The sequence below is a fragment of the Mastigoproctus giganteus genome, chromosome 5 (assembly GCF_048544385.1).
Source record: "Mastigoproctus giganteus isolate SK-2022 chromosome 5, ASM4854438v1, whole genome shotgun sequence".
Lineage (NCBI taxonomy): Eukaryota > Metazoa > Arthropoda > Arachnida > Uropygi > Thelyphonidae > Mastigoproctus > Mastigoproctus giganteus.
The window spans coordinates 53,775,296-53,788,749 of record NC_143579.1 but is presented as its reverse complement, the minus strand read 5'-3'; the positions used below and the strand labels follow the sequence as shown (position 1 = coordinate 53,788,749).

Below are 13,454 nucleotides of genomic sequence, written 5' to 3'. Positions count from 1 at the left end.
TTGCCATCGATTACCTGAAGATTGCCATCGCATCTGGTTTTTGAGAAAACTAGATCCTTTTATAAGCTTATTAACAAATCATTTAACAAGCGTTAAAAAAGCATAAATTTATGTTGAAAATATTTCCATTCCCTCACCTTCCCTCATAAGTGTTCAGCAGTAATCGACAAATATGTACGGACTCCTCTTGTTTTCATACCATGTCTTTTTCTGCAAGACATTGTAAAATCTTTTTCCATCGTCATCACTGACATCATCCAAGTTCGGAAGGAAAAATTGAAGATGCAAAGAAAAAAAGTTGTTTTAAGCTCATATTACATCCCAGTTCTTGTATACTTTCAGGAGCTGGTCAAGAACCTCAGTTTGCTGATATTTGATTTCCTAAAAAAAAAAAACGTTTGGCAGAGCACTTTGAAGGCATTCCACCATCAAAGGAACTGACTTTCATTAATATCTTGATGTATGGATCGAATTTCTCTTACCTTCGCTTTATTGAATCCATTAATGTTTTGTTTCTTGTATTGCAAACATTGTTCTTTGGACAGCGCTTTTACGAAGTTTTTCATTAAGCTTAATTTAATGAGAAGAGGGAGAAATAAAAGGCTTCCCATATCAACTAGTGGTGGATGGGGAATGTTTCTCTCTCCAGAAATATACGTCATTCGAGATGATCAGTATTTCAATATAATATGAACCTCATTCTTATCCCATTCGTACAAGAAATAGAAAGATTGTGTTGCTAAGTTACAAACCCATTTTCAAATCACAACAGATTTCCCAGTTATACCTTGTGTAACTAAGTCTTTTAAGGAATAATTTGTTACTTTCATTATGCAACAGCACGGTCTTTAAACTTATTTTGACGAGTCTATAAAAACCCGTTAGTAATTATCATTATGCTTGAGACCTTGAAAATGTATTATAATATCAATATTGCTGCTGAAAGCGAAATTTCCTGCCATAAAGAAAAACTGTTTTAAATTCTTCTGACAGATGTGATATTCAAATATGGTTGTTTGAGCCGGTGATCCGAAACCCAAGAGTTCAGGTTGACTTTTAGAAATATTTAAGTTTCGAATCAGATCATTTAGTTTCGATTAAGTAATTAAGTGAGGTTCACTCTCTTGGGACGGTATATATATTCTTAATCTCTGTTAGACATTTCCATTTATCCATCATCTTCACAAAATGATGCATCTTCATCTGAAGTCCATGTGTGAAGAGAACTAAGCATTGGCATGCCATCAGAATGAGCTACTGGTCGCATTGCGTAAAGCAGATTAGGATCATTTGTCATTTAAATGAGCTTGCAGCTCAGTCTCTATCCAGACTCTAGCCCATGAGAGACTGATTCTCAACCGTTCTATTGTTCTGAACAATATCTAGTTAATTACGTAGCAAAACATAACCAAGAAAAACAAAACAGAGACCCTACAGGTAAATTTAAATCACAAAACAAAAATTAATAAATTTCAATCGACCATTTGTCCTCGTGGCCGAGAGGGGACTATGAACGCCCACACCACGAGTTACCGTCCTCACCACAAGGAGATCGGTCGCTACTATCAGACTGATGGATACTCGTCTAGCTCCACCGCTCTTTACAAAAATTACAAAACTCCTTGAAACTCACACGAATAACAAAGTGATCTTTCAAAGTTTCCTCTTAGAGCGCGAGAGTCCCTTGCTCCAGCTGAACCCTTAAATCCTGATAAACGGGACAATGCAACGTGATGTGGAGGCCGGCCTTCGGCTCTTCCCATCTTGTTGCATTGTCGTGTAAGCAAGAGTAGTGCTCAGAATCAATCAGACCCAGCTGGAAAAGCCTGGAGCAATGCAACCTTGTTAGATGCTTCCATTTGTTCATCGTCTTCACAAGATGACGTATCTTCATCTGAAGTCTATGTGTGAGAAAGCTTAAGCATTTGCATGCCACCAGAATGAGCTACTGTGCATTTCGGAAAGCAAATTTGGGTATGTATGCATGTGTTCTATGATAGGACGGCTCCTGGAACATTAGATAAACTCGGCCAGGGCATTCTGTAGAAATACAGGTCACGGTATTTGTAAAGGCGGAAGTAGTGTTCGTGTGGGTCTGCGTTAATGCGTTCAGAGTAGTGTAGGATTGTGTATTGGGTCTTCTTACTTTTCAATGAAAAGCCATGTTGTCTTTGTTAAATAAAAGTAGCCACCCACAAAATGTTCTTTTTTGTTCCCTTCATGTCACTGGCACTGAAAATTACATAAATTTAATTTTTACACCGCCATTCTCGAAGCTGTTATTTATTTCCTCAAGTACAGCTTTATTATTAATATTATATTATATATTATTTTATATTAAATAATGTATTTTGAAATTTTCAAAAATCTCTCAAAAATTATATTTTTCAAAATTTTTTGAAAAATAGTCAGATATTCCGAGGTCATTTTGGTAACCAAAGAGAAAACGTACATTAATAAAAGGTCTTACCATACCAGAAGAAAAATGTTCTAACGGTATTGTATATCACTATGTATCATCGAATATAATTAATGCTTTCGCCCTAGACTTATATATAAAATTAATGCTTAATAAACTAGATAAGATCAGGAATACTATTTTATGGGGGGGGTTTTTGGAAAGTTTATATTTAATTAAATATCCTTCATATCATTCTTAAATTATATTAATGATTGAAAACAGATAGAACCAAGAATTGCATCATTCGTGCCTGTTTATACATTGTATAGTTACTTGCACCAATAATACTAACAAAAGCCTAATTCATATTTGGCTTATTTAATTCTGCAAACTACAAATTAAAATTATATTGCTTTCAATATTGCATAGATATGTCTAGTAAAATTTAAAATGTGAAATGAAGTTGAACTTTGCAGGACCAGGGCTTCTGTGGTAACATACTTGAATTTTTATTTCATTTGCTACTAGATTAATCCTGTTTCATGAAGATTAATAGTTGTTTTGTTCAATGTTTGAACCCAAGTTTAATTAATATAACTAAAAGAAAAATTGAAACAGGAATTCGATTTATCTTTTCAAAAAATGTATGAATTTTAGAATGTGGATTGTATCGTCTCTTTTAATATACATGAGACTGCAATTTAATTATATTCTAGAAAAATTGTATTCTAAGTTATATTCTGTTTTATAAGGAACAATAAAAATTGAGTTGATATTGATTTTTTTCCCGACCATACATTTAGGTACTTCACCATATGTTTTGAGATGACCGAACAGTAAACTCTGAAAATGTAACCGAGACCGAAATTTAATTTTAAATAAGATTTTTATAAAACAAGAATGAATAAGTACCTTTCGTTATTAGTAGTGTTATCGCTAAAGTTTTAATTCCTTTAAATATTCAACTGGAGAAAAGCATTAGTAAAAACCACTGAACAGATGCTCTTGTAGTGTGAACAAGTTAGGTAGGCTATTATGGTTGAGAAAGACTGGAATTTATAAATATTATGATTTATTTCTTTAAAATAAACGTATCGTGTCTATAAATTGGGTAATTTACAGTCAGTTTACCTATCTTGCAGGATGAAAATCTTGCATTTCTGGGGAACATCATTTATATGAAGATTAACAAATATAGATTGGATTAATAAACGATTGTAGACTGCTCCAGCAAGTTTTGTTAGATGTATTTTGAATTACACACTAATTCGTGAGTGTCGAAGTTTTAATAGGGCATCAATATAACACACTCGAGAACACATGAGAGATGCGAGAAGAAGGAGTAACTTTCGATATACATGGGTATAGTATTACCAAAAAATATATTGAATTTTTTTCAGCCTATCAATCATCGCATAAGAATTCATTATCCCCTAACTAATAGGATTTTTGACGATTAGTATAATTTATTAATTTTTATTTGTTTTATAAAATATATTGGTGTAAAATTGTAAACGTCAGCAACGCTTGAGGTGCACACTCAATGTCTGAAGGCCTGTTATTCTTTAATTTATAATTTAAAAGCTTTTGATAAGATCGACTTAGATTTTTCATTCCTAAAAACAGGCAGAGCAGTCATAGAATACTCTACACGGATTCTTTACAGCCTCATTTGGCTTGGAACTTATCCTAAACGATAAAACTCAATCGCTCAGTATAAGAGTCATTTTCTAACCAAGTCAGATTGTTATAAACTCATGCTTAACTAATAAAAAAAGAAAAAAGTAAAGCATTTCATTAAGTAGTCAGTCATGACGTCAGTTATTGCCACTGTATAGTGGCACAATACATATATTAATAATGATGTATATTGAATTACAATGAGAAAACTATTTTTATTCAGGTGTATAAATTAGATAAACGTTACGTATAAAGATTTTCGTTTAATGTATTAATTGTAATTACCTGGTTTTCCCGTTAGCTTCTTCTGCTGTTCCAGCCAAGATTATATCCTGTAGACAACCTAACTGTTCTTAGTTTCCAGTAAGTATACTTGCTTCTTAGTTCGAAATCTTTCTCATACATAAATCGAAAACTAACTTATCTAACTTAAAAGAAACTCTTTAATAATAGAAATCCGTGATAACGCCTGTGTATTATTTATCGGAATGATGCGTCCATACCAAATCAGATTTGTTTTGCATCTCTATTTGAAATAATATCTTTCCTATAATGAAATCAGACACTTCTTAAAAGCAGTTTAAATACGTCACTTTTAACTTTGACTTGTACCAGCTAAAATATTTGAATCGTTCTGAAGTTCATTAAATATCTATTGTTTTATGAAGAAAAATTCGTAATATATGTCCGCATTTCTATTTCTTAACAAAATTTTTATGTTAAGGGTTCCGTATTCAAAATTCATAGAAATTATAGCTCACAAATGTTTGTAAATACTTAGAGTTAAATTTTCTATAAATGCTTATATTTATTTGTAATTTCGTTTAAGTAAAATGAAATCCAATGCAACTTAGGCATTTTTTCTTGTGAGATTAATGTATGCCATTACTAGGTCACATATAGCTCAGTGTTGCCATCTTTAAATAAAATCTTTCTGTTGGCTTTATTCTTTCTACTGCATTGCACAGTTAATTACCATAACTTTGTGGATCACCCAGCATTTAATGCTATATACGCTGCATGTCATTGTCCTCTCAGTGTATTTCGACACACTCCTACGACTGTGTGATATTCAGCTGTATGGGAGTTTCTGAATGCATGCGAAAGAATTCTATCTATAAATGGAGACTAGGCTGTCCAGGAAGCAGAGCTTCCGGGTTTTGCATGTTTAGTAGAGAAACGCGTTGACTTCGCCAAGGTTTATCTGTTTATGCAGCACTGCAAATGTCCCCATTATGCTTTAAATATGCTGAAAGTTCTGCTAGTGCCTCAGGTGGCGTCTTTCAGTCCCTGCGTTATGTACATAAGGTGCAATAGGCAGCATAATGCGATGGCAGTATTGCGGTGAATTCATATTGTGTCTTATGAGAGATCTATGTGATATCCAACCTCAACAATGAGCTGTTTGTACATCAAATTCTGCTTGCCTGCGCGGCTTCGACTAGATTTTCTCTCAGAAAAATTAATAACTCTCAGCGAATCGAATGAATTACTTTAACTCTCCCAGTGCTATACGTTTCGTTCAACAAAAGAAAAATAATAGCAATAAATTGAAAACTGACACCTAATTTCTGTTCTTCCTGCTAGTCGTTTTAATCTTTTGATAAATGTGTTAGTGCTTTAACCTATCCTGTATATACCGTATGCCCATAAATCATCCAATCATCCATAAATCATTTTTTTAGACCTGGTGCAGTAGTTCAGTTTCACTTCTTTGGAGAGAAAGCGGATAGTCATCAGGCAAAACTAACGATGGAAGAAGCCTTAAAAAGAGGTAGAATTGGGAAATATGCAGTCGACAGAAATTATATACGCTTCGAATGGGAACCAGGTAAGATATGAAGGAATAAGTCAATTAATAATTTATGTAATAAGAGAATAGGTTCGCTTAAGTCTTTCTTTTCCTCATAATACAGTACGTTATTTAGCTTTTTTTTTTTATCAATATGAACAGATTTAATCAAGGCTTTATCGGAACACAATGCGTATTTGTTTTTTGGGAGGGAATCAAAATTCGTTTATTATTAACAGTATGTATTTAAAAAGTAATGCTTTCGAAATTTTTAGAGAAGAATTTAAAAGAAAAAACTGCTTATCTTAATTATTATAAATATTTTCCAGGAGATTACTAACCGCTGACAAACATTGCCATTTCAGGTAGAAATGTACTTCAAATTTATTTAAATAAACATTAATTAATTAAAAACCAAGTGAATACAGCCTAAAATAATACTTATCCATGCTAATCTAGTAAGATTAATATGGATAATTAATCCAAATAATTTATACCGTGGTAACTCTGAAATGAATCAAAATTCTTCAAATTAATGAACGCAGTTCACCTGTATAAATTTTAGAATATTTCCCTCCGTTTCTTCAGTGATTGTAATCTTGCTGAATAAAGGGGCAATTCCATGTTGCATCTCCCCTGTAATTCTTTTGTTATCGCCCTATATCTTCTAATAGTAGATGTGTTGAAGCATTTGTATATCTTTCGAAGTGATGAAATTCTTCCTTTGATCAATATTTTTCACTGATCCAGGTTTAGAATATAGAAAATTCCATGTTCTGTTCATTATTCCTTTTTTAATTACGATTTTCACAGCTAAAGGTACAAATGCGTAAACGGCTTTAACCGATAAGCTAAACATCTTTATTGTCCGTGCCCCATCCCATAATATGATGATAGGTTCCATTGTCATTTGCACATATCTCATTAAGTCTGATTCCCTTTATGGGAAATATACCTCCTCTGATTCGAGATTGATTAGATGATCTAACACAGAGATGGCGCTACTTAAAGGGAAACTAGACTTGTAGTCCTGAATTTTAGTGTTAATCAAATTACATCATAGTAAAATTGCTTGTGATGAATAATCCAGTGAAAGAACAGAACTATTACTTTCTCTGTATGCTTCTTCTCTGTACTTGTTTTATGCAAGATAAACAAATTACAGTATTAGTATTTTCTGTTAAGGTATATTAGGTTCCTCAACCCGTTACTCAAACCGTACAAGTTACGTTATATTTTGTACAATGCAATCATGATTGTACAGTCGTGCCAAATACTTCTTTTTTTTTTGAGGGTTTTTTTGTCGGAAATTTCTTAAGAGTGTTTGAACGCCGTTTGGGCGAATTTTTTATTTCTGAAATATAATAAAATACACAGGGCGATTCGAAGGTTTCTACTTATTTTTAAGAAGATATTGTTGGAACATTATGGCGCATTAAATTTTAATTAAGAAATGTTTGATAGGCAGTTTTATATAATTTACTTTACACATATTCAAAGATCTAAGTAGGCAACTGCATTGTCAACAACCTTTCTCAATCTGGCCGCTACATTTCCCCCTGAACGCAAAAAAAAATCCGAAGCAACAGATTAGAAATCGCTTTCTTGATAATAATGCTTTAACAGTTCATCAACAGTTTTTGCTGTTAAAACTTATTCATTGGCCCAGCTCCAAAAGAAAAAATTAAGTCGGGGTAAAATCAGGCTCCTTTCAGTCCAATCTTTTCCAGCTACTACGGAAGTTAATGTCAAATTCTCTTAGTGAAATGCGATGGAACTTTTCTTGCATAAAGACACTCTCCCATACTATTATCACTTTGGAATTTCTTTGGCTCTTCACAGTTTCCTGCGGACCGTATTGTTTCCAGTAATAGCAGTTCCGCCTCCGACGCGAAAAAAAATATCTTAATCTGATCAAATAATGCTCTTTAAGAGATTTTGTTAGTGCTCCAGCCATCCAAGAATATTTCAACAAACTCCATCTTTTATTCAACCCTTTGGATAAAGCTTCTGTACACAATGTGGTTACTATGGTTTCTACTTTTCCATTTTTTCAAAGTTTTTTGTACATAATGGTAAGTCAGCCCAATTTTACCTACTCTAATTGATTTCTTAGAACCTTTTGAAAACAAAAGCATCTAAGAAAAATTAATTAGGACATCTAAGAAGTCAGTTGGTTTTCTACTGCACCTTCTACCATAGATCCGTTTTCATCATCTTTTGGTGGAAACTAATGATTTTAAGATTCGGTTACATTCCTTCCACGTTCATCTAGCCATCATCTGTGAACAGCTGTTACTGATATCCATTCCTCATATCTGGATGCGATCTGCTCTCTTGATGTAACCTTGTTTCCTCTGTTACTTATAAAAACAAACTAATATTGGAATCTATAAGTTGACCAAACCCAGCGTACTACTCAGTAATTAAATGTTATTAAATGTTAGTACTATAGTTCGGAATTATTTTTAAAAATCTTCCATATGGAAGACACTATTTTAAAACACGTATTCTCAAATATATTTCAATAAAATTTTATTAATTTCTATACTTTATAAAACTATATGTACTAAATGAATTATTAGTATTTGGTTTAATAAATTTAGTTTATATTTCTATTTTTAAACTTGCTAAAAATTTATTCGTAGTTGTAGAAATCCAGTGATAATAGATTTTGCCTTACCGAACTCTGATTTCGACAAAATTATGACTGCAAATTAATATAATACATGAAAAACATCAGAACTGTCATTATAAATGTAATAGTTGCATTTCTGATAATAATTTAATTTATTGGTGTCTTCTGTGTTTTTTTTTTAATTTCATTTTTGAATAATTATCATTAAGGCAAAAACATGATAAGTATCATCCTCTGTATTCACCAGTGAAAGTTAGCTACTAAAGCACAAAATATTTGAATTATTTCTTCTAGGATTTTGAATTCATAACGTTATGAGTAATTTCTGTCTAGAAGGAAAATACAACAAAAAAGGAGAAACATTTCAGCTGGAGAAGTTATACTTTAAGTCTAGAGAATAAATAACTCACAGTGATGTGCTATATAAAGGGGACTATGAACATCGTTTTAATGCTGAATTTGCGACAAATTTGAGTTGTGGTTGTGAAGATAAAAACGCATTCTTCAGCTTATCATAGCCTCTCGTCAGTGGCAATTATTCATAACCTTAGAAGAATTGTCCAGCCTCATGATCTATTAGCACCACCCCTCATAGCTAAATCTCATAAACACGAACTTAGAATTCTGAGTAAGGTTATTCTGACAACAGTTTTATCTTTACATTCAGCATTCCTTTAGATTAATATGCAGTGCTGCCTTCGACGTACCAACGCAAGCAGACAGCAGGTTACCGTTAGGAGCAATTTGTTTGAGAATTGTTTTTACTGAGAGATATATTTTCAAACGTTTGTTCAAAGTAATGTGTGCATGCATGTCATTTTTATGGAAAACTTTTTGCTTATTATCCATATTGCGAGTTCTGTAATAAAGAAAACTTTATTGCTCTCAATTTTCAGATTTAAAATGATCCTTCCTCTTTCTACAGTTCTGTGTTGCCTATCGCAAGTGATGGGATCCAAGAAAAATGGTAGCGTCTATTATCTTGAGTCTGTTACTTAACCTGTTTTCTACAAAATGGGGCATTCGCCATACAATTCACATCTATTGGGTGTTCTGGAAAACTGTGGTTTTGTTTATTTACCAGAAGTAAACAGAACTGTAATTTCAGAGGAAGTTACAGTTCTATTACAGATTATATTAATAACAGTAAATTAGGTTGATTTAATTGAATATCCTGGAATTAATTAAAAAGGCTTGAAGTTATGTAAAAAACAATGTTGTCTAAAAGCTAGGGGCAGAGGCGAAGGTACCACGGTTCAAGAATTAACAAAGCGTAAGGGCTCATGAAGAAGTGAAGCCCACAGCTCTGTCCCGATAATTTAAACAACAAAATATTTTAGAAAGACAATTATATAAAGTAATAATATTACTGTTATATAACAGTAGAGATCCACCATACACATTTCTTACGATTTCAGTAACGGTGGCTAGTGTTGAAAGGGCATTTATTAAATTAAATGTAATAAAAGACAAAAAAATTATATAGGGCAAATCAGATTAAATGATCTCGCTATACTAACTACTGAATACAAAAAGGCACCAAAAATGAACCTTAAAGAATTAATTAGTGATTTAAACATCAAGGCAAGGAAGATGAATTTTGAAATAAGACCCAAATGTATAAATTAACCAATTATAACGTTATAGATTATTAAATTGCTTGCTTATTTTGATATATAAACTTTTTATCAGTTTTTTTTTACAGTTTAAATCTGTTTACCCTTACTTAATGTGTGTTATAAATAAAAATTTTACATTAAAGACATTGGCGTTTCATCTTTATAAAAACGAAATGTCAGTGGATCTTTGGTGGGCTTTGCATATGGGCCCAAAAGTTTTAGTTACGACACTATCTAGAAGGCTAGTTCTTCCATCTTCTCATTCCTTACGATGCTGTTGTCTTTGCTATGGCTTTCACTACAATACTTGCCCTCTTGGAACTTTTTTATGGTTCATCTTCTTTGGCTGATTATTTTACATTCATGCGCGTTTGAAGTGATCAGTTTTCTGGAATCCAAAATGGAAAAATTCATAATTAAATGTCATGGGAGCGTAACTTGCACCTCTATAATTCGATTTAAGGGTCCAGGTGAAACTTCATACGGCCATTGGTGTTACAGATATTTTCAGGATGTTAATAACTACAGCCATTATGAATATAGCATATTATTTTTACAGTGTTCATAGTAATATTATTGACTATTCTCCTGCTAAAATCGAAAATACATAAAAACTTACTCTATTTGCTAACATAAATATGAACCTTCACCGAGAAACTTTGAAAATACGCAAATTACGTTATCTTTTTTACATATCGTTGGACCACTATATCGGTGGTCCAACGCCTCATCATTTCTGCCATCATTGGACTTCAAAGCTGGATCAGTGCAGCCCGCATGGAACCATTCTCTGGCTATCACCATACCCATGTTGCCCCCATTAGATGCGAACAGATTATGTCATGATTCATCATTGTGGACAATGCATTTCCGCTCTCCAATGTCCAATTTCTTCGAGCTCCCACCATCGTAATTGTTGCTGAGCGTTACGATCATGGGTTTGTGCTATGAAAGTAATTTCCATTCAATGCCCAACTTGAGGTATTCACACTGGCAGTCTCTCTGTATGCCCCTGAAACTCCCCCACACACCGAATGATTTTGCTACAATTATAGTGACAATTTTGTTTGGCAACATGTTTGATGTTCTTAGGTATCTTCCATGGTTGGATTCGAACTTCAACTTTCGCATCTTCTTTCGTCTTCCACTTTCGAATAATATTCTATACCTTTATCCGGGGGAATATCAGGTCTTCCTAAATCGTCTAACACAAAGTTCTGCGATGTAGCACACAGATACTTGTTCGCGTTTGAGCTTCTCTCCACAACGCCTTTCTCTTGAAAGTGAACGAAGGGGTATTCTACAGTTTAATTTAGACCCGAAATCTACTACTATAATGTCCTCTACATAATCATTAGCATAGTGAATATTTTACATATCATGCAAATATCCTGTGATGCGCCTATAGTTTTGAAAGCGCACAATTTTGCACATTGGCTGTCGAAAGAGGATATTTTCAACTTTTCATGTAGTACAATTATTCGTTACGTTTAGGGATTATTTCATTTGATACATATTTCTTAGACATTTATTATGCTTGCTAAAATTTACTGAGAGTAGCAGTTTATTATGGGAAATGAAAGGGTGATTATATCGTTTTGAATTAAAAAACACTTGAATCAAGAAATAAATACCCAAACGGTTCATAGGAGCAGAATAGCACCTTGCTTTACTCTATCAACAGCATTAATTATTTTGTTGTATTTATTTCATGGTTCAAGTGTGTTTTTAATTTAATTCCAAATAAAAATTACTGATCTTTAGATAACAAAATGGTCCCAATCAGGAAACTTCTACCGTATTATTATTATTATTTATTTTTTTTTTTTTTCAATTTTATCAGATGTAGGTCAAGTTCACTGCAAAACAGTATAATCGTTGGTACTATTTTGGACTAAAACACTTTTAATTTATTATATCAATAATATTAGGTTTTGTGAGTAATACGCAATACATGAGTAATTTAGGTTAAAATTATTTAAAGGAGTACGAACTACCAGTTGACGATTCAAGGAGCAAGGATAACAACCATTTCACAAAAATCCCTTCATTTCACTTTTTTGTATAAACAATTTGTATTTATGGACAAATCATAAGGAGAACGCAAGCTATTTTAAATGGATGTTATTTAAAAATGAAGTGGATTGGGTTTAAAGTCCAAGAAAAAAAAATTGTTTCAGTGCGTTAAGAAATATACTCATTTGTAAAAATTGATAACATGTTGATCGATAAAATTAAAAGAGTAACTATATTTTGTTCTAATGGAAAATTTAATAAATTATATAAATTGGTTCATAACTTCAAAAATTTCTCTGAACAGCGCATTGATTTTATAATTTTTAAAAATTGATGGCCGAAATCTGTCTCAACATGGGCAAATACCTGTGTGTTACAATTATTCACCCCTAAATGAATGAAAATAATCTTTAGAGAAAAAAATAATAATTGATAACTACTTTGGTATAAAAATCCATGCAGATAGAATACACTGTATTTTACTTTCATCTTTGGTCATTTCATTATATGTAAAAATTAGAGAAAAATTTGTGACTTTCCACCTTGAGAGGTTTATATTCGATTAATGGCGTGTTTTGCTGAGTCTAGCATTTCTCATGAAGCAGAAAATTGTTTGGTCAGCAGTTTTCTTCGTACGTCTAGCAAAAGTATTATACATGTCGTTAATGAATATTTAAGTTATTTCATTATTTGCTGTGAAATGGTAATATTTTTTTATTGTGCAGCCACAAATTATCCCATCAAGAACAATTTGTTTTTATTTGAAATATGATGCTTGCATGATAAAGCAACTACCCTGTATTTATTTAAGCGATGAAAATAAAAATTAATATTTTCGTCTCGTATTTACTTAAATTTAAGAATGAAAAGATATAAGCGGGATGCTTGAGGAAGATATAAAAATGCGTATATTTTTACGAGTGAAAAACGAAATATGTTTGAAATATTAAGGAGGAACAGAATCGATACAAAATGTAATTTACGAACCTTAAAAGTTCGTATCACCGTTAAGAATATTTTTCCTAGATAATTAGGTTTAAACGCAAGCAGGGGGAAGAGCCTTTATTTTCTCGACACAAAAGATGTAGTACTAATTACTTGCGAAAGTAGATAATCGATACATAGCGTTTATTAACCATTATTTCATTTTTTTTTTTGGTTCTAAAAAAGCACTATTCCAATTTTAACGCGTAGATTATAAAGTAAAATTAAATATGTAAAAATTACTTTTCAATAAAAGCCTTACTTTTTCATTCATGAAGATATTATTTATTCTGAAGAAATGGTTGGTTACCTTTCGTAATTGCT

At 32.3% G+C, this 13,454-nt stretch overlaps 1 protein-coding gene across 4 annotated transcripts in view; it reads left to right on the top strand.

Moving 5' to 3' along the window:
* The window catches only part of LOC150085398 (uncharacterized), a 650,000-nt gene that overhangs the window by 258,359 nt on the left and 378,187 nt on the right, over positions 1 to 13,454 (top strand). For all 4 annotated transcript variants that reach the window (XR_016546970.1, XM_090374027.1, XM_090374026.1 and 1 more), the window contains exons 6-7: positions 4,383 to 4,444; positions 5,767 to 5,912. Coding sequence is in view for 3 of the 4 variants with exons in the window: in XM_090374027.1 (XP_090230153.1) it covers positions 4,383 to 4,444; positions 5,767 to 5,912 (208 nt within the window). In the remaining variant the exon portion in view is untranslated. The remainder of the gene's footprint in view (positions 1 to 4,382; positions 4,445 to 5,766; positions 5,913 to 13,454) is intronic.